The sequence below is a fragment of the Gallus gallus genome, chromosome 1 (assembly GCF_016699485.2).
Source record: "Gallus gallus isolate bGalGal1 chromosome 1, bGalGal1.mat.broiler.GRCg7b, whole genome shotgun sequence".
Lineage (NCBI taxonomy): Eukaryota > Metazoa > Chordata > Aves > Galliformes > Phasianidae > Gallus > Gallus gallus.
Genome location: NC_052532.1, coordinates 144,355,204 through 144,376,023, shown reverse-complemented (window position 1 = coordinate 144,376,023; position 20,820 = coordinate 144,355,204). Strand labels below are relative to the sequence as shown.

At 42.5% G+C, this 20,820-nt stretch overlaps 1 protein-coding gene across 1 annotated transcript in view; it reads left to right on the top strand.

Moving 5' to 3' along the window:
• CLYBL (citrate lyase beta like) overlaps nucleotides 1-20,820 on the top strand; it is a 128,200-nt gene that overhangs the window by 82,927 nt on the left and 24,453 nt on the right. The window contains exon 3 of the mRNA XM_046904058.1: nucleotides 19,540-19,728. Within this exon, the coding sequence (XP_046760014.1) occupies nucleotides 19,540-19,728 (189 nt within the window). The remainder of the gene's footprint in view (nucleotides 1-19,539; nucleotides 19,729-20,820) is intronic.

Genomic DNA, 20,820 nt, shown 5'->3' with positions numbered 1-20,820 from the left:
ACACCTGTCCAGATTTCTCTAGAAGAGCTTGCTATGCTGGGAATCCCTTTTGTTATTTCAGGTTCAGGTTTGATTATATCAATTCTGATACATTAAGTGAATGTCAGAGGATGATCTGTAATTACATATAGGTTTTGCTGTATGAAATTCTTGAGTCTGACAAAATCAACACCACGTAATTCATGACCATTAACCTCAAGGAGAAATTCATGACCATTAACCTCAAGGAGAGCAAGGCATTGAGGATGAAGGCCCACCACATAGCAAGTGCCCACACTGAGGAAGGTGGGAGTGAGGCCACTTTCTGAACATCTTGGGAAACCAACAAGGATTGAGTGCAGTCCTGCCAAGAAAGACCTGGGAGTATTGGTTGATGGACATGAGCCGGCAATGTGTCCTCACAGCCCAGAAAGCCAACCATATCCTGGGCTGCATCAAAAGCCACATGACCAGCAGGGTGAGGGAGGTGATCCTGCCCCTCTACTCTGTGCTGGTGAGGCCTCACCTGGAGTACTGCGTCCAGATGTGGAGTCCTCAGTACAGGAGAGACATGGACCTGTCCAGAGGAGGACCACAGAAATGATCCATGGAATGGAACACTTCTCCTACGAGGACAGGCTGAGAGAGCTGGGGCTGTTCAGCCTGGAGAAGAGAAGGCTATGAGGTGACCTGATAGTGGCCTTTCAGTGTCTAAAGGGGAGCTACATACAGGAAAGAAGGGGACAGAGTATTAAGCAGGGTCTGTGGTGATAGAACAAGGGTGGTGAGGCACTGCAACAGGTTGCCCAGAGATGTTGTTGATACCCCGTCACTGTGGACTTTCAAGGCAAGGTTAGATAAGGCCCTGGGAAACCTAATCTATGAATGTCCTTGTTCATTGCAGGGGAGTTGGACTAGATGGCTTTCAGAGGTCTCTTCCAACTGTAAAGATTTTATGATTCTATGAGAACTTGATATGTGCTTGACAATGTCTGGAGCGTCTCTTGGATGTCCCCTCATGGAGGCTGCCTTCACAGACCAAGCACATTTGAGGCCCTGGCTAAACGCTGGTGTTCCCCAGAATACTGCTGCTGACATGCAGTCTGTCATGCCTCAGCTGGAGATGCTGGCCCAGGCCCGCCGTGCTGCTGTTTAGTGTGGGTAATCTGGGCTGTGGTGGGGCCACTGATTGAGAACAGGTGCTTTGTGGTAGACAACGAAGCATCAAAGTTAGGCAAACTTCTTCATGCATCATCATGGACGTTCTAGTAAGGTCCAGAGGACGTCCAGGGACTAGGTGTGGAAAGGCAATGACAAAACCACAGGATAGCTGAATCCCGTTTTTTTTTAAGCCTGTTCATAGGCTCAGGCTAGGCTAAAGTTACCCTTCTGGAAGGTATGAATAGCTTGCTCCAGGTCAATGGACCTTATCCTATGTCAGTGCGCTGCATCATGTGGGCAAAGTGATTTTAGTCTGGGATTAGGAGCTTTAACAATGAGACACACTTTCCCATCGGCAGAGGCTTTTACTTTTTGTAACTTCCTTCTGGTACTTATCCAAAACTATCCTAAAAAAAAGCTAGTGGAGCTTTTTTTTAAAAAAACACATTCAGTAATTTATCATTTTCTGTACAGTGTTAACATGCTTAAATTATTTGTAGATGCCTTACATCTTAATTACTGTTAAGCCAAACAATACATATTTATCTCATTTCATCTCCTTTTTTCGCTTCGGTCCTTTTTGCTTCCCTGTGAACACATTTCTGTTTATTATGATCTTTCTGATGAGAAAGAGCCTGGAATTAAAAATAACTGGATACTGGCAGTGCTGTAGTGGCAGAGCTGCACAGGGAGCTCCACTGGCTGTTTCCTTATGAGTGCCATGTCACACAGCGTGCCCCTTTCCCATTTGCCATCCCCAGTGAGCCACACCACCGCTACTGCTTTGTCTTTCTCACTGATGATCCGTGGCTTTGAATTTCGTTTTTATCTTTAGATCTTTTGTATTATTTCTCATACCCTCACACGGCTTTTCATTTTTTTCCACATTAGGATCGCTAGAAAATTTTCACTGGGGTGATGCTCACATTTTCTTCGAGACCATGATGCAAATTATAACAACGAAAAAGGAGGGGAGTACCCTGGGCACTTCTCTGAGCTCGATCTGATTATCTTACTTCTTATTTCTGCTTACCGTGTACTTAACAGTCTTTTACAGCAGTGTACCTTTTTCCCCTTCAACATGAATTTTGAGTGATTGGGAAGCAGAGGTATAATAGATAAATTGCACTGAAATGATGAGAAAATCTTGAACAATAAAATTCTGTCATCGTGCATAATTGTTTGAATTGTCCTCCTGACTCCATCGCATTAATTTCATTTTGTAATATCATAATGGCACAAGAATATGCATCAAAAAGCCTGAAATTAATCATAATTGTGACGGTCTACTCCTCCCCCATGTCCTGTCAGTTTCTTCATCCCAGATTAGTGTCTGTTGGCTTGGGAAGCAAAGAAGGAGCAGATGGACCACAAAATGAGATTCTGTAACCTTCTTACCCAATAGATCTGCTTTCTGCATGTATTCAGACATATTTACTTACTGTAGTGACAATTATCAGTTTTATTTCTTTTAAGAAAACCAAACAACTTCAGCTCAGTATGAATGAGAGCAAACTAAATTGTCTTCTGGCACCACTACCATCCACATAATTTTAATCAATTGAGAGTTACATGGCCAAATTCCGAGCTGTGTTATACCTGAATATGTCCATTAAATTAAGAGAAATGCTTTGGTATAAGGGGACTTTATAGGGGCCAAAGTAATCACAGTACATGTAGTCTGTGGAAACTAGATAACATTTTATTGTTCATGACACAGGTCAGAAGAGCATAACAATATATTTCCTCGGATATTTTGTTAATATGTTTTTTTGGTGATCAGATGAAGCATCTTCTTACTTGCAAATGAAGGGAGTTGGAGACAAGAGAAACCTCTTGTAGGTCTGCAGGAGGAAGGCGCTTGGTCTGAACCAGCCTCCTGCGAGGGAGCTGGGCGCCTCTAATGAACAAACCATCTCCATGTCTGAGGCAGCTGTCCTGGGTTAAGATGAATCTCCGTTCAGAGACACCAGCCCATCTCTGTTGACTGTAAAATTAGCCTAGAAAAAACACAGAGCACACTCCTGGCTTTAGATGACTCGGGCTGAATGAGAGGAATCCCACCTCCGTGTCTAGGGAAGTCTGCAGTGCTAAAAAGCAGAGGGGAGGGTTTTGCCAAAATATGCTGGTTGTACCAGGCTCCTTTACTAAAACAGCGCCTTCACTCCCATGCTAAGCACGTGGGACTTGTCCAACACCTATATGGCACACACATGGCCAAGCACTGGGTGTCTTCCTTAGGAGGAGAAAGGAACACGCCAACCTAGTGATTAGGGCCTGGAGTTTTAGGAGTTTAGGTAATCGAGAAAATAAAAATGAGAAGCGGGGACTTTGTGTGCAAGAATTGCCTGGCTGCCTTATATGCCTGAGAGCACTGCCAAGAGCTGCAGGTGTTCAATCAGACCGCTTTTATTCGAGGTGCCCAATGTGGATTTGGAAACCACCATGTAAGGAACCCGGCTTGAAAATTGACCTTAATTTCTTCTAATTGCATGTCTTATTCTTCATTATTTTTCTTGTTAAAGACAGAAATTAGAAAGGCAGTTCACTAGTGCAGCTATTTTTGACTCATCGCTGACTTTGTCTTACTTCTTGTTATTTAATGGGTTCCAGTGGCCATATGCTGTGGAGAATCCTGGAACAAAGTGAGTAAACTGGGAGGCATTGCTCAGAAGGATAAATTTCACAGTTGGAAATACACTTAATACTAAGCCTTCTAACCAGTTTTTCCAGAAATCACAAACTTGATTACCATGATATCTGAACATGGCATTAGCTACTCTAATGAAGAAAATAACTGATATGCCATCGAAATTAGGTCTAATTAGTTCTCGTTAAGATAAATATCTCAGTTTAGCTGAAAAGCTGAAGAGAGAGATTTTACAGCATTCCAGATTATAAGTATGAGCCTTGCTCTTCATCCTCCCCAGCCTTGGGATAATACTGGTAGAAGTTAATGTGAAAGGTCTCCTTGTCAGAATCCCTGTATCCTGTACCCACCTGACACAGGAAAAAGTGACCAAGGTGCTAGGTCGTTTAACTCCTGCAGAGCTTAAAACCCATTTATTTTTTTTCAATGAGTTTTAGGCTAAGAGTCTGTCTTTAGAACCATGCAACAATACTGTCACATACCTATTCGTTTTCTTCAGTTAAAGAAATACAGTGATGTTTATGTGCAGGTATACAGCAAATAATTCTTTCCAGTCCTTCTGAGCACCATTTTCAGTGACTTCAGAACAACAGGATTGCATTATATCAATAACATTTTGATGGAGGCAAAGTGTTGAACTATGACAAAATCAAAGTCACTACTAAATTCTAAAGGAGAAAGGATGGATATAGATATGTATATATGTGATGGGCCATCCATCTATACATATATGCTTCTAGGCCTTGTTCGTGTTTAGGCTGGGCAGGTGACATACAGCCAGAAGTATGCCTTGCAGGGTGCTGGCAAACGATAAGCCAGGCTCTCTTCCCCCTTCACCAATGCAGTTATAGTGCGATGAAAAGCAGAATTAAGCCTTCGTGGTAGTTGCCTATTTTTTGCTTCTTCGGTGCACAGAAAGCACGGATCGAAATTGTTTATTGCCCAGATAAGCTCGAGTTTCCAGTTTGCACACATCTTGTTTTCTACAAAGCAAAAGAGAGAGGAATCCATATTAGCTAATAATTCTATTTGATATCTTCTAATTTTCACAGAATAAGCTTTAAAGTGAACCCTTTAAAAGTCTGCCTCCAGATTATCAATTTTTCAGAGCCTCTGAGCTTGTGGCCCGCAGGCCCTAAAACCACTGTGTGCATTCTGTAACACCACAGGCCGTTTTGAAAATGTAAAATATTAAGGAGGCAATTTCCCTTATTTGTTGTGATCTGTTTAATTCCTTCGCCGACAGCCTGGCAGAGCTGCCTCTTCTGCCAGCTGCTTCTGTTCCCTGCTGCCGCTAGCTCGCCTCTGGGAAGGGGGCATGGCGCAGGGACCCGCAGAGCAGCAGGGACATCTCCTTGGTGTGTCAATGCCACTGCGAGCCCAAAGGCGTGGGGACGGCGTGCAGGACCAACCCGGAGATGTGAGATCAGCTGGTAAGGAGCACAGCTCCCGGGAGCAGTGTCACAACGCAGGACGTGGGACGTGAAGGGGGAAGGTGATGGCAGGAGGCACAAGAGCTCCTTCCAGACGCATGCAAGTCCCTCTGCAAAACCAGCTCTCCGTCTGTATGTCTTCTTCTTGGTGAGTCTCAAGTAAGGGGAAAAGTGAATGATTTGGAGTTTATAGTCATGGTTCATGATGAGTTTTCAGTGCTTCTGTACCTTGATAAACACACACTTCTGCCCATTGACATTTTTTCTTGCAAAGTGAGCGTGGGGGAAACCGTGGCAAGCTCGTATTCAGCTTGCCTGGATGAAGGTGAATAAGAAGTGAGTAAAACAAGATGACTCTTCGCATGGCCTTTAAATATTAATATCTATCCATTTTCATTACTCATTCCCTATTATTAATTTATTTCTCCTATTTCATTATTGGTCTTTCTGGTTGTTACCACTCTTCTGCAACTTGCAAGCGTCGTGAAGGTTCCCAAGTCCTCCATTCATAGATGTACACTCACAGTTGCAGGATGAGATTCCATGCAGACCAGCAGCAGACATATGTAGATTTCTTCAGTGGGAACCTATTGCAATGATTTCGTCACACAGCACCAAGACAGCAGTTGTTGTTGTTTAAAACCTATTTACTCTTTTCGTAACAAGCCTACTGATTGCAGAAATGAGAACTCAGCCTGCAAACAGTCCCAATTTAAGTAAAATCACCCCCACACTAGACTATAACCGTGGCAGATGGACAGAGGAAGACTGTGTGTATAGTCATGTTTTTTACCATTATAGTATAGACCCTTTCAGCTCGCAGCGAGCGACTTGCCATCTGCAAATCTGAGTCTTTCCTTTTCTGCTGAGGCACCGATTCAAGATTTCATGATTTCTAAAGTTGGAGTTGCAGCATTAAGTGGTTTATCTCTCGTTTAGAGGCATATTTGTCTCGCAGTTTTGCTTGGAACACATAGGAAAGGCATCCCGAAAATTTCCCTCAGATCTCTTCTTAAGACAAAAGCAAAACCCGGTGGCTCCGGCTTAGGTATGTGGTGAGGTAATGGGTTGCGCACATGAATAGGTTTTTGTCAAACAGTCCCTTATTGCTGTTGTTCTCCCTTCTTTTCTCTCTGCATTTTTCAAATGGCCTGTGACGTTTCTTATGCTCTATGGGCAAATGATTTGCTCTGCGTCGGTCTCAGATGTGGGCTGCCACGAGCACTGCTGTGCCACACGTACTGACCTGTAGCGCTGCAGCGCTGCTCCTCCAAAGGGATGGAGAATCCAATCGCTACATAAATGTCACTGATTTTAAGGGCCAGACCTTTGTGTAAATGGCTGCTGATCTGGGGGGAGTGTCAATTTTACACGTATTTGCAAAAAAGATCCGGGCACGTTTTTCAAACCCCTCGGTGTGAAATGGCTCCTTGCACACTGCTGTTTTCCACTGCTCTGTCCATCCGTAAGTTTTAAAAGTGTGATAAGGATGCTTAGCATCGAAGAGCTCAGGCAAGCATATGCAAGGCACGGCCTACCCGGCCTTCTGCTGCTCTCACATGATGGGCAGGGAGTCGCTTATTCTCAGGGTCACGACTCATACAAGTTTAACAATTTTTTCCCCTCTGTGTAGCCAGCAGTAACCAAAAAATCTCCTTCGGGGATGAAAGCCCATTTTGAACTTGTCTAAAAAGGAGAGGATGCAATGCAGCTCTGGCAAATCTGCTTCAAGAGGTGCTGCAGTACGCGCTGCGATTCTAATTTTCACCAAATCGGGGTTGCTCTCTACAGAGGGAAAAAGAGGAAGGGTTTCTTTTGTTAATCACACACACCAGAGCCTCGTACAAAATAAACTATTAAACGCGGTAATTACAGTCATTTTTGTTCAAATATTTCTGCACAGTAAACCTGTGGCTTTGAAAACTCTACCAGAAGCAAAAGGAAAACAACCTGTAATGAAAAAATTGAAATCAGAAGCCACTAATAACACTAAAGGGAGCCCAGAAGCCAAATTAATGTTTCTACAAAGAAATACGTTCCTATACCAGGCAAATTCATACTAAGACTCTTACCTGGGTCTTTATATACAGGATTCAGATTTCATTTTGAAGCACGCTTTTTACAAACTGTTTAGTGTTCATATGTCATTACCACTGTTGGGCCAGATTGCACCTGGCATCGATATAAACAAAGCTTTGGCAGGAATTCTTTCCTTTGGGATGGAGACATCTGATTTTCAAGCAGAAAACATGTCAGTGTTGCAAGACACTCCAAATAGCCTGTTTTACCAGTGCAGTAAATTAACCCGCCTGGTGTAGTGTTAAATGCTTTACAAACATCGACTGAAGGCGAGGGAGGGAAACAGCAGAAAACAAACAAAAACATTTCAATAACTAGTTTGACTGGTAGAGGTGGAAAAAGTGCCACCACAGCTTGACGGCAGGAGGTGGGCCTTGGGAGACAGGACTACAGGGCACGTTTTCTGTGTTTTATCCTGTGTTCATCAGAGAGCATGCCATGGCACAGGGAGGTGCAGAGAGATGGAGCAGGAGCAGTTATACAGGCAATGGAATAGGCATCTCCCAACAGAAAGCTCCATTTAAAACACAGATTAGGATATCAGCACACAGTGCCTTGAACTCATCATAGCCTTGTCTACAGGAGGAAGATTATGTGCAAGTAATTACACTCAAGGGGTTTGTCTCCAATGCTGCAAACCGCTGGTAGTCAGTGGCAAAAAAAAAGAGGATACGATATTCAGCTCTCCCCTCGCTTCTCCATCATTCGGGATGAAAACACCAAGCTGAACTTTTGGGAACGCAGAACTGGCTGAGTGGAAGCCCTTGTCACTAGGTCTGAATTTGTGTTAGCTGAATGGTGTGCAGTGCAATGGGGCTCAGCCTGCCTGGGGCTCTGTGCTGACTCTGCATGTAAGTGTTCAGCTTCAACTGCCAGAAAGTGGGTCCATGTGCATATGGAATCGAACAGTGACCTGTCCTGAGGAACACGGGCAGAAACGGTGTTCTTAAAGATATGTATTTATGTCAATTTTAGTGATCAGAGAAGACTGAAGCCATTTTGCTACTATTGTCTTGCTATTTTAATTACTGTAATAGCCATCTATTTACAAACATGCAAGCAAGTGGGCTAGAATAATTAATTAATATTCATCATCACTCATAAAAAGTGACAAAGCTTATGTTAGGGTGGATGATACTTCCAAAGAGGATTAGACTTATACGAAGGGTAGATTTATATCGATATGATTCAGCGTGCTTGCTTCTTGCTAGGGCAGCGATGGAGGAGTTAGCTTCCATACTGGCAGAGATCTTATCTGGTCAACAGGAAATGAAAACTGGCCAAGAAACTGCCAACACAGAATCTGAAGCTGCGAAACCTGGTCAAGAAGAAATTAAGCCAAATAAGCAACAGATGAAAAATTATCTTAAAGCAAAGATCAAATCACTCAGTTGGAAATGAGAATTTTATTGGAAAAGGTGATGCCGAGAGCATGAAGGGACGTAGGAATTTCAAACATATATATTAATAAATGTATGTAAGTGTTGAACACTAGTAATTTTTTTCTAATGGACTTAATTTTCAAGGAAATGAAAAGAAAAGCGGAAAGCTTTAATATATCTAAAGACGTACAACAAATAGCAGAGGGGAATTTAAAATCTTATGAATAATGTTGAAGAGAATGCCAGAGGTCTGAAGCCCACTTGAGGCCATGATGTATCAAATGAGGAACCAGAAAAGAAAGAAAGTGTGCTAGGGTACATATTTTGCAACACTAGTGTTGTACCTGATATGGCACCCTCAGCTTTAGAATAGTCCAGAGGGCTCATGAAGGACAATAGACTTCCTAGGAAGTCAGTTGGGCAATCACCTGCTACATGCAAGAGTGGGGAGAGACAGAAAATAAGTGGAGTTCTCTTGATGTAGAGCAAACAAGGTTCAGGGACCACTCTGGTCTACGCTGGCCACAGCCCCATCACAAACGAAAGCAAAGACATCCTAACTACCAATGGACAGCACAAGGGCTGCAAACATGCTGGTGGGGATGCTGTTGCAGAGCCCAGCTGGAATTAACAAATGGAGCAGGGTGCTTCTGGAGATGGCTGGTGCTGCTGCCAAGGGAATGTGATACTTGGTGGCAGGCACACAAGGAAGGAAAGGGATGGGAGTACGATCTGTGTCCCATCAGGGTCAGTCTGTACCTGCTACGGGTGATGGGAGTGGGAATTCTGGCTGGAGAAGACCTCTCTTAGTACTCTGGAGGAAAAGTTACCTGCTGTTCATAATGTGAGATGCATTATTACTGGGGCAGTCATAAAGAGTGAGTGGGTTTACCAAGTAGAGAACAGTTTCCATAAAAAAATATTTGTTAGGTAAGTAGGACACATTTTCATGGATCTGTCTTGGTAGTCCTTCATTCAAACCAAGGAGGAGATTCATATCAAATCAAAGGGGCAGAAGAATCACTGAATACATATTTAGTGCAGGCAGTTACACAACCACAAAGAAAGCTGAGACAGTGTGGGTAAAAATGATAATTTCATGGGTGCCAAATTTGTTAATACCAAATTCCATTTTATCACAGCTGGCTTAAAATTAATATTAGGGGTCTGGGTTGGCCCCAACATTTTGTATGTGTATTAAGATGTGGTCTGAACCCATCCTGTTAGTCTTGTATTGATTTTTCATTGAAAGAAAATATATGATAAGCCAGACAAAGAATTTGAGCTCAAAGCCTGATGGACTGCTTGAAGTAGATGAAATTTTTGTTGGACTTGGACTTGGACTTGGATATATCTAACAGCAGATAATAGAGACATGGCTGGAGGAGCCCCCATGCTCAAGCCTGGAAAAGAGGCTCTGAAGGCCTAACTTGAGGCAAGAGTTTCAGTAGTCAAGTAATCAAAGATTTAGCAAGGTTGTCTGCTTCCAGAGGCCCCCATCAGCTATGCTGAGGTACCAGTATGGGTAAATAAGCGTGGATATAAGAATGGGAACTCTTGAGATGGTTGTGATGGGATTCAGATGCTTGCTTGAATCTCACTGCTACCTCTTCATTAGCAGGAAAGAAATGAAGTCATGGGTGCATAGCTGGCTGGTTCCAGTTCTCCAGGAGCAGCTGTGCTGCTGGAAAAAAAAGAACAAAAACAAACAAACAAACAAAAAAACAGCTTAGAAAGTCCTTTTTTACTCCTCCTTCTGACTGCTTATTGTCAACCTTTACAGTCCCCCTGCTTAATATGGTGCAATTTTTTGTTTGGCTATGCCGAAACGGTCTAGATTTAAAAATAAAAATAAAAATAAACCAATTTCCCCACCCAGAAGTGCAATAAACCTGAATTTTTCTAATGTGTGTGCTCTGTGATCCAGTTTGTATCTTGGCTTGAGAAACAGCTGCTTTGGAAGCTCTTACATAAGGGAAAAAAGAAGGATGGAGTGGCAATAAGCGGAAGATAGGAACTGCTTAGATCTTGCAGAAATAAACCTGATTTGATTTATCTTATACTTTGATTGGGAAATATGCACCAACCTTACTTCAGATTTTCCGGAAGCCCCGCTGTGAAGCACCTCCTTAGCCTTAGCATTAAAAATAATTGATTTCATCAGAAAAAAAGTACAGTTGAGGAAAAGCTTAGGGAAGGAAATGCCACAAGTTCCAGTAATTTGTTCTGCTGCAATCAGGAATATCTAAATGAGGAACTTAAAAAGGTGTTGAAGAACACCGATAAATAATTAAGATTTCTTCTCTACGTGTTTATAAAGATGTGTATTGTATTGTACCACTAACGTACAGTTCATCTATTAGTGATGTACAAATACGGTGACCGTGGGGCTGGCACAGGGGAGATTTGACCTAGAAAATAACCACCTCCTCGGGTGCCTCTTTCAAACCGGAGAAAAATCACAGTTTCTTTAACACTGATCATAGGTCTAGGCAGGAACAAATTCACATCCTCAGATTTGGTTTAGACCACAGAAAACAACTGAAGTCATTTCTAGGAGGTCCTTTCTCCTTGCCATGAGTACATGAGTCACGGAGCTGATCTTATTTGATATATGAGGTCTCAGTCTCTGCCTCAGATAGTCGCTGCAGAGGCAGGGACGTGCAGGATGTGGCATTCTGGTGCTGCTTCCCCGCTCCCTCTTCGGGGGTGTAGGTGAGAAGGAAGGGGGGCAGTTGCATAGGGATTCTGCCAAGAGTGAACAGCAAGCTGTAAGCTGCTGAGAAAACGCTGCCTACAGGAGGTGCTAATCTGTATTTGGGGTGGACTGGGATCATTGACTCACTGCTGACACCTGTCCAAGTGGGAGCTCTGTAAGAAGGAAGCTCTTCTAGTGGAAAAAGAAGGATTTCTGGCAAAGTCCAGCACAGTGAGGCAGTCTTAACATTAAGGTAAGTACTGGTGGAGAAATACACATATAAAAAAGCCTGCTCTGCAGGAAAGCAAGAGTTGTGTTGATTTAGCATGAAGCTTGTGAGATCAGTCTCCTGCATTGAACAACCCTGTGAAGCACTCTCTCTTCAGTGCTTCTGCCATTTTCTTTCAAGCTTCTAAACTTAAAGATATCTAAAACTGTGTTCATGGTCTCCTAACATTATTCTCCCGTGAAAGTAATTACTGCAATTATAAGCTACTTTACAGTGCTAAAATGCATCTGGTCCAAGGAGCAATCGCCCCTGCCTTCGCCTAGTGGGACTGAGGGCCCATGTTGTATGGGGGCAGCCCTCCAGAGCAGACTAACAGCAGTGACAGGTACATAGCATGTTGCTGGGCATCTCCCTGTGAAGAAGGTGGGGTTCTTAGGGACCTACAGTGTAACTGCTCTGTGTGGTTTTTCTGCAGCTCCAGCAGCTGGAGTAGTATGAGCAGTGTGCCATATCAACATGGCATTTGTTTAATGTTTAGCTGAGAATATGTTTCTCATGTTGAGGTGACATATGTGAGTAGTTGAAGACATGCAGGCCTTGCTGGAGCGCTGGACAGCACTGAGCAGTCCTACCCATACTTCTTCTGGGGCATGATCCCAAGTGACCCATCTCTGAAACCACACTATTGCTTTGGTTTGGCAAAACTAGAGGGTTTCCTCCTCCAGAGGAGAGCCTGGATGTAAATGAGGAGGTAGGCCTCTCAGGCACTTGGAGCCCAAGATTTTTGGGTGGATTTGGGAGCTCAGTTGTCTGATGGTGCTGATGTTCTCAGAGGGTCCATACACAGAAATTACAACAAATTTCATGATCTCCAAGGGAGTGTGGGATTGCGTGAGATGATCTCTGCTTTAAAAAGCTGCCCATGAAATGAAAAGGTTTAAGAACTCTTCTCCTAGATGGCATAAGAACCCACCTGGGGGGAGGAACTTCTGGGGGTGCATTGCTCAACGCAGAGGTAAAAGAAGAATGGAGAAAGCCATGGAGCAGTTTACCTGATTTTTCTTAATGCATTCTGTGTTCCCAGGGGCCTCTGAGCACCATGGGGGTGGTACTGACTCTTTCAGTGAAAGTCTTTGTCCTTCCTTGCTTTCCATTCAATAACTCTTAAAATTTTAGGAGTACTATAAGTGGTTTTTAATCTAAAGACCTTTCCTCGCCTTATCCTAGATTCAGGCTCTCAGTCACTTTCTTTCTGATATTTTCCCCCCCTTAACTTTACGCTATTTTAATGTTTACTTTATTTGGCTTCTTTCTTTCTTTCTTTCTTTCTTTCTTTCTTTCTTCTTTCTTTCTTTCTTTCTTTCTTTCTTTCTTTCTTTCTTTCTTTCTTTCTTTCTTTCTTTCTTTCTTTCTTTCTTTCTCTCTTTCTCTCTTTCTCTCTTTCTCTCTTTCTCTCTCTCTTTCTTTCTCTCTTTCTCTCTTTCTCTCTTTCTCTCTTTCTTTCTCTCTTTCTCTCTTCCTTTCTTCCTTTCTTCCATCTTTCTTCCTTTCTTCCTATCATTCTTCCTTTCTTTCCTTCTTTTCTTCTTTCTAAATAATTTATTTAATAATTGTAACAGTAATTAAACAACACTTCTGATGATGCACATTTGCTGTTCATCACACCTCAACTCAGCATCTGAACAGGAACTGATAATTTGCTAAAGTAAAGATAGTTCTGGTGGACGGTTATATATTTCATTGTCAGCATTAGAAAAGATAAAAAATGGACATCTAAATGCAAACATTTGTCACAATCATTTATTACATCATGCCAAGAAAATAAATCTTAAGCTAGAATATTTTTAAATACAAAATAGCCATAGCGTACAATTAAGTTCATGTGCCAGATGAAAGGAACGTATAGAGCCTTCTTTGTATTGATTACATCAGATTGGTTATTTTGTGGTCTCATTTCATCATGCAGTGGCTCATTCGGACTGTCCAGGAAGACTAATTAACACTAATGCTTCTAAAGAATTTTCATTTGTGATGCTAATCTGTCACAAAACAAAAAGCATCCTCAGAAAGCCAGGGAAAAAAGTAAAGAGACTACATCTTGCAGCCAGCTTAAATTAGTGTTAGCTTGATTTGTCTTAATTGAAAGGTTGTTTACATCTCTTTTGTAAGTGTTTATAAAAGTTGGCAGACAGAAGAATAGCTGCCCACGTACATGCACAAAATTTTCTTTTATTGGAGCTGTTGTGTATGAGACTGTCATTAAAAAAACCTTTTCTGTACACTTAGTTTTAAGGTATAAGTCTGTCTCTGTATGTATACACACACACGCACAGCATGCTGTATTATTTTTACTACAAACAAATTTATGCTAAGTCCTTATATCACGTTGAATATTTCTACACATTCATTCTAGCAGCCTCTAATTAAATTTCTGTGAGATACCTGCAAGTCTGAAAAACATCTTAAACATAACTTGTAAAAATATCTTGCTCTTGCACTAGCATGCATGTCTCTGGGTACCCTGGCTCAGCAGAAACGATCTGCTCACATAGCTGAGCACCCCTGCAGCCACATGGGGAATCATGAGCCCTGGTCCTAGACTGCTGGCTGGGGGGACCTCAGGGTCTGCTCCTCTGGTTCCCCACATTCCTGGGTTCTCAAGCCAAGCCAGCATGCCGTCATCATATATGGAAGTTGTCCAGCTCTGTTGGTGTTGGCTATCAAATGATGGATCTTTGGGATCCACACTGTCTGTGCTGATGGAGGAGGGGAAAGGCTTGCTGAAGCTACACGGCTGCAAACAGCTCCCAAATACTCATAAACATCTTAAAGTGATCTTATCCTCCAGAAAATACAGCAGAAATATTGGAGATGGGTGCAGTGATGCCTTCCTAGACCTAGCAGAGAGAAAAGCAGCAGATGCTAGAGATGCACCGAGTTGGATGACTCATTATGTTACGATGAATCTCTTGTTCAGAAGAGTGAAAAGGGTTGTGTAAAAAAGAAAGGAATTGAGTAGACCAAATAGTTCTTAAAGAAAGATTTCAAAGATTTTACAAGAGAGTAACAGAAAAATCAGACTCTTTCAGAGTACTAAAATGTGTGTTTGCCTAAAGTGCAGAGGAGAAATACAGGCATATACTTGGAGGCCTTATTCTCCCTCCCCACTCCTGCCCCTTCTTCTTTCCTTTAGGATTACATGTTGGCTTTGGCACGCTCTCTGTTGAAACAAAAGAAAATGTATTTTCAAACTTAATAAATCTTTAAAAGCTTCTCAAATTATAATCTGTTCTAGAAGGTAATTGTAAGACCTGATTCAGATTTAGAGGCTTCCTGAAGGCTTTGCAATAAACAAAATTTTTGCAGCAGTTTTCCTGTCTAACAAGGCTGGCTAGAAAAAAATAATTGCCATCTCAAGGATTTCTTCTCACGAACAACTGAGACATATGAAGTAGAAAACAGGTATGAAGCAAGGACCTCCCATGCTCAGAAATGCTCTGCTCTGCAGTTACACTTTTCTTTGTTTTCTTAAAAATGAACACGATCTTTCTGTTCTCTTGCCAAACTCATTCGAGAATTTGAAACTAAATGAAGTACCATTCTATATGGCAATACTTTACTGATGGAGACTAAGCATGTAAAAAATGTCAGGCTTTCTCTTTGCAAAAACGCAATTTTGCCTAAAAATCCAAATATACACTGCTGCAGAATCGTGTTTGAGTGTTGCATTTGTAGGGTATGCACTAATATAAGTGACAAAAGATTCCGCGATGTCAAGCTCTGTAAACAAACCACTCCAGGGAAGTAACATTAACACATAATTGTATGTTTTTATCATGTCAGGCCTGTCACAAAAAATAACTTGAATTGTGATTATAGTAATTAATTTTTTGTCTGCCATTTGAGACATGCAAACTCATTATGGCCGCGAGGATGATATATTCTGGACTGCCATTTTCGTGCATTGTGTATTTATGTTTCTATATGAAGAATAATTACAGAAGGATGTTAACAGGATGAGAGCTCTACATACACAGACCTTTAGGTATACCCACTATCTTTGTGTTAAGATCTGAAGGTCTTGAGAAACTAAAGGGTAAGAATGTGCAAGAAACATGGAGCAAAACAGATAGAACTCAAGAGGAATAAGATGAATTTATGTGTGCGTATGCTCCTTCCCACTACTCCCCAGATCATGCAGTTCTGGGAACCACAGTGCTGGAAAACTGGTCTGTGGGGTGTTGTATCAGTTTGAAAAGAAAGAAGAAAATGTAATTTTTCTCTGCTGTTTCTGTCCCCAGTATTCTGTTAATTTCAATGCCTGCGTTTCATTACCTCTTTGTTAACAGTGAGTCCGTGGTGAGTGGGTGGCTGGGCTTCCACTTCTGTACCATCCCCTCTGTCTCATAATGGAAATCTGTATGTGTTGACATACAATTTAAAGAAACAAACAAAAAATTTAAAAAAAAGAAGAAAAGGTACAGATTCAGATGCCAGGAGATGATGTTCATGCTGTAACTTAGGGCTCCCATTTAGGTGTGCTTGTACTTGGTTCCATTAGCAAGCCCAGGGGCTCCTTCCCTGCCACCACCTCCCTCCCTGAGTCTTGTGCTCTGCCTGCCTGATCCCACCCGACAGTTGCCCCGACACCGCACTAATCCCTGCAAGTTTGGAACTAATGAACTCGCTGCTGGGCTGCCGCCACGGAGCTTGGTCCCAAACTATACTGTACTTCACACTCGATTTATTCTCCAGATGGCGAGACTGCGCAGCCCTGCCGCGAGGGACCACCTCTTCCACTGGAGTGTAAAAGTGGACGGATGTTGTTTTCTTTGCAGATTTGATAATTCAGAGCTAGCAACTCGTGAGGATGGGTAGTGATTAGCTTTAATGGGTTCCAATTGAGACGGCTACTCGCGTATTCCCGTCTTTAATTTCAGTGTCTGTGTGTCCTGTTGGCAGTTGATTCATCTGTGATGCAGCATCACCAAAGGCTTTATCCTCCCCAGTTGGTGTAGCTGCATGCAGGACTGGAAATCTCCCCTCGTCCCCCTCTGAGTCAGACAGAAGAGACACAAAAGGAGCTACAGCCACCTTGACCAACATTTTTTCTCGATGAGTTTTCCAGCACAAGTAGCAAATTTAGGATATTTTGGTAATATCGGCATATAATAATATTAGTGTAATTTAACAACATCCCTTTTTACCACAGACTCTCTCGGTTGTCATCTTCCCCTGTTCACCTTGATAAGAACTCAACCTATGGGCCCTAATGGGGTACCGCAGTCCCAGGGTGGACCCCTTTGTTTCACGGCCAAGTTTTTTCTTCACCTGCTCAGAACAGAGAGTTGTTCAGAGCTGTAGTGTGAAGAACAGGTAAATAATTTCTTCCTCTGCTGTTGACATATTCTAGCTTGACCAATCATGACAAGGACTTGACATACAGTTTGGAAAATGCATTTATTCTTGCATCTACTGCTAAAAAGATGTTGTATCAATTACTACTTTTTTTTCTCTACTATTACATCCCTGGAGTAGATCAACTAGCTTAAAATCTTGGCTTTTGTGTGCATCCTACAATTAGAATTGTATTTACATTTCACTGCATAATGAGGCAGAAGGGGATCTCCTTTTCCTCCATGATTTTTGTTCATGTTGCCCAGAGATTTTGGTACATTTTGTAATTCAACCATGATGTGTTTTCCTGGAAGCCCGAGTAGGGCCTTGATATACTCCACTAACATCAGCGGGATCTTCCCTATTGTAGGAAGAGCAGGCTCAGGGTCAGTCCCCTCAAGACGTCTCTGACTTGGGGTACCAGCTCCATCAGCCCATCCCACAAATAAAAATTTCAATTGAATCCTGATTAGGAAACTACAGTGACTAAAGGTTTATCATGGAAGGGAGACGTTTCTGTTCCTGGGGTATCTAGGCAGACAGATCTAAAATGTAGTGGCTATAAGAAACTGCATTGATTCTCAGCCCAACAGATGGCATGGGTGTGTTAACTAACATAGCAACATATTTTCTATTAAAATATGGGAAAAAACAACAACCCCCTCCCCATGTTTGTTGGTTGGTATAAATTCAGTGAAGTTGTTGGTTATTTTTGGGATACGTACCAGAGGGCTGCACATTTAGTTTATGTAAATTGATAACAGCAACAGCCTGTTAATAAGTGTTTTGTATGGAAATATACCTAGAAAGACACGATCTGTCTTTTTTGGGAAGGGAGCTGCAGCCTGAGGAGAAAAATAGCTAATGAGATGCTCTACTGCTCATTATTATAATCTGTAAAAATTGTAATGAATTAGACTACAAGTTTTCAAGAGATGTGCCTTCAGTTGGAATTGGATGCTGCCTTAGTGGATAATTTTGGGAGAGCTTTATTTTGAAAATTGGATCAGTGTGTGCTGAGACGGTGATAATCTGGCTTTAATTAAAAGCATAAATTGTTTTGGAGAATGCATTTCAGATACTGCTCTGCATCACATCCAGAAACCTTTGGCCCACCATAGGCACCAGCCACCCCGCCTTGAGAAGGACAAGGGAGGTGGGTGTGTGCTGGGCAGCATCGTGCAGCCTGCTTCACAACAGTCAGGCAAACTGGCCTTGGCTGCAGTGAACTCCCTGCATCTTTGCACAGATTTCCTGAGCCCCTCACAACAGCTTTTGGGCTGGATTTTACAGAGACTACCTCTGAGAGTGACCCTGTATTGCGGCACAGAGATGCATACGTGTGTGCGCTGTGTCTCCAATTAAGGCCCCTGCACAGGCACAGATTTGTAGCCGTCTGGTTTAACTCTACTACTGTGTGCCATCTCACTGTTTGGTATTAGCTTGGATATTAGCTTTCATGATTTTTTTTCCCCTTCAAGTTTGCCTGTTTGCCTGTTGTGCAAAGTATCTCTCCAGCAACTGCATATTGTTGAAGTTGTTTCTTTACATTTGCAAGTCAGGAGCTTTAAAGTTTTATTAGGACCATAAAAGCTCTTCACAAATGAAATTACTTTTGATAAGCCTTCATTTTGACAATGAGGATTTGTTAGGGGACGTTGGCAAGCGGGAGGAATTTGTTGCCAAAGCTGAAATGGACAGAAAGTGAGGGAGACCCAGTGCTCTTCTGCCACTGCCTCTCCTCTTCTCGAGGCCAATAAAAGCACTGCATTTCAGAAAAGTGCCCAAGTATTCTTCATGTATATCAAATATTCAGCAGGTTTATAAATTTGCATTCACAAGAAATAGCGAGTGGCCACAAGAAGCAAAGTGTATTTGGACATTTTATTTTGTGCCACCAGGAGAGTATCTTTTCACAAGGTTCTTGAAAATCTACAAATTATGGTGGCATTGTTTTCAAAGGCAAGTTCTGAACTCTGCTATGAGCCTTAATACACTTTTTATACACAGAGAAAAGGAAGATTTACATAGCAAAACCAAAGAAAGAGATGTACATCTGTTCTTACTGATATCCCTGATATTTGAGCACAGGTGATACGGAGATGAATTACAAAAATGAATTGTTTTAAGCAAAGGTATTAACACTCCACTGTTGTGAGCGCGGACTTAGCGTAACGTATTATAGTTAGTAGACAGATTCATATTTGTTAGATGTATTTAGTAATAATAGGCACTGATGTTTTCCATAAGTGGTGGTTGAGAAATATTTAGGCATGAAAACTGAGCTTTTATTTGCTAGTTACAAAGAACTGAGAAAGGCAGAATTGCAAGGTGCTGCTGATGACTGCTTTAACAAAGAACCAGGAGTGACAGACTTGTTGGGGACAAAAATACACTGTCTGTCTAGCTTTTTCTCCATGTAATTTCTCTGAGTTTTCTGTTCAGCTTTTAAAAACATCAATAGAAAATAAGCTTTCTTTTTCTCTTTCTTTGTGGCTTTGAATGTATGTACACGTATATATATATTGTAGAGAGAAGCAAGGCTGACAGCTGTGAAAACGCTTGAAGAGTTTGACATCGGCCATGCTGAGAAATGCGTTAGGATAAACTCTGTGTCCAGTGGCCTTGCGGAGGAAGATCTAGAGGTGCTTTTGCAGTCCAAGACTCTTCCTTCAAGTCTGATGCTGCCAAAGGTTGAAAATGTGGAAGAAGTTAAATGGGTGAGTAGCTATCTGTGTACCAACAATATGGTAGCTTTTTACTGAAGCTATAGGGCCAAGTTAAGCCAGGTGTAGAGGTGAAGGACTCTGATGTGACACGAGTGCCATGTCCTGTTGTTGTTTGAATAAGGTAATTGGGAAATGCTTCTGTTTAAATGTGCGTACGATGTACTACATGAAAAGAGTATGTGGAGCAGATTGCCTGTGTAAAGAACGCTAGATTTATTTCTCCTGCAGTCAGTGAAGAGGCAGAGTGTGTTCTGAAAAGTAGCTGCATTGGTATCTGACTCTTATTTAAACATTCTGCCATGCAAAATGCTTGTCTGTGGCCATGTGCCATAGTTGCATGCCCCATAAGTGGGAGTTGGGGAAAGCATGCTAGCAACATGTGAAAAGTAGGCCGGGGGGGGAAGGTCACTCCTGGGGGCAACTGGAGGAACAAACAGGAAGCTTTTAACTACTGTTTTTAATTAGCACAGATATTATTTCCTGAGCAGTTCTCTATTTCTTCCTTTTTAATTGCTGACAGGTGTGTTTGTGTTTCATGACTGACTTTTCAGCCAATAAAAACCTGAAATGTAAATGGCTGGCATGTCAGATTACTTAAGAAAACTTTGAAATAGGCCTAATTACGCTATAATTGTTTTAATTGTCAAGAAGGGGGACATTTGTTTGGGTATGCCATGACTGCTGTGCGGTGCCAGTGCAGGACCAGCCGTTCCGTGAGTCGGGCTGGCGTTGTGGCAGAGCCAGCAGGCCGGCTGCATTGGGAGACTGGGAGGTGCCCTTGTGCCAACTGTGGTCCTGACGCTGAGCCTCCATCACGTGCTGCCGATGACATGCAAGGGCACACATAGCAAGCGCATCCATCCCACACCCAGCCCCACAGCGGCCGATGTGCTGCCACATTTGGTTCTGTGGCAGAGGGTGTGCCCCTCGAGCGCCAGCAGCCCTGCGAGCTCTGGGCGTAGCTCGTCACACGTGAACATTCGCGCTGCCAAAATGGCGGGCCTTCGCAGCCACGAGGCGGGATCTGGGCAGGGGTGAGGCCCAGGGCCCCTCGCTCCCCATCCCTTCCGCCTCTCCTCCGGC